Genomic DNA, 1,228 nt, shown 5'->3' with positions numbered 1-1,228 from the left:
GACGGATGAGCAAAGGGTGTCGCTATACCAAGACCTCCTCAAAGTCAGTGTGAACGGCAAGCTTTCTCGCGACAAAGTTCGAACTGTGTGCGACACGTACGGCGTCCACCATTCGACGGGTTGGCGTATTTACAAGCGTGGTAAAGACACCAAGTCGTCGAATGGTGTGGCGGTGGTCACGTCGCGTTTGAAAGGCGCCACTGGCAGACGCCCCAAGTATGTGCCTGAAGACATCGAGCAGCGAATCAAGAGCGTGCCTCTGCACAAGCGACAAACGTACCGATCTCTGGCTGCGGCGACTGGCCTCTCTTTGTACGTCTTGTGGACCTTTGTCAAGAAGAAGTGGATGACAAGGCGATCAAGTTGGACAAGGCCCATCTCACAGCCGAGCAGAAGTTGGCCCGCCGCGACTTTTGTGCCCAATTTCGTTCAAATGCACCACATGGCCGTGATCATGACATGGCCAACGTGGTGCATTTGGACGAGAAATGGTTCTACCTGACAAAGCTTCGTCGCCGATTCCTCGTATGGCACGACGAGACAATTCTGCCGCGATACATCCAGTCCAAGGCGCATATCACCAAGGTGATGTTTCTGGTTGCCGTCGCGAGGCCCCGACCAGGATGGGACGGGAAGGTTGGTTGCTGGGAAATCGTGGAGCGAACGACGGCCGCCCGAAGCAGCGTAAACAGGCCGGCAGGAACAGAGGTGCTGCGGAGCGTCAATGTGACGCGCGATGTCTACCGCGATTTACTCGTAAACAAAGTTTTGCCAGCGATCAAGGAGAAATGGCCAACGGCGAATGAACCAGTGTACCTGCAACAAGACAACGCGCGCCCCCATATATCGCCTGAAGATGCTGCATTTGCTGCTGCTGCGTGTGTTGGTGGCTGGGACATTCGAATACTGAACCAGCCACCAAAGTCCCCAGATCTAAACGTTTTAGACCTGGGGTTTTTCAACTCTATTCAAGCCCTTCAACAGTCGCTAGAGTGCCAGACGATGGACGAGCTCATTGCCGATGTGAAGTCCGCGTTCGATTTGTTGGCGCCGTCGACACTGGAAAGGACATTCGCTACCTTGCGTCGTGTTATGAATATTATTATTGACTGCGGAGGTGACAATAGGTATAAGATTCCTCGCAGTAAAACGAGCTGTGAGGACGAGATGGCATTAGATATGATGTCCACGAGGCTTGAGGAAGAGGAAAGATTAGAAGAGGTTGCAG

At 53.3% G+C, this 1,228-nt stretch overlaps 1 protein-coding gene across 1 annotated transcript; it reads left to right on the top strand.

Moving 5' to 3' along the window:
• Window positions 1–218: 218 nt before the first annotated feature.
• Window positions 219–1,199, top strand: H310_11832 (hypothetical protein; the record flags this gene model as incomplete). Its single annotated transcript, XM_008878625.1, has 3 exons — window positions 219–276; window positions 338–1,127; window positions 1,178–1,199. The coding sequence occupies 3 exons, from the start codon at window positions 219–221 to the stop codon at window positions 1,197–1,199; spliced, it is 870 nt and encodes a 289-aa protein (XP_008876847.1).
• Between the last annotated feature and the right edge of the window lie 29 nt (window positions 1,200–1,228).

Source organism: Aphanomyces invadans, assembly GCF_000520115.1.
Source record: "Aphanomyces invadans strain NJM9701 unplaced genomic scaffold supercont1.34, whole genome shotgun sequence".
Lineage (NCBI taxonomy): Eukaryota > Oomycota > Saprolegniomycetes > Saprolegniales > Verrucalvaceae > Aphanomyces > Aphanomyces invadans.
Note: the sequence above shows the minus strand (reverse complement) of the source record. Positions and strands in the feature narration are given on the sequence as shown.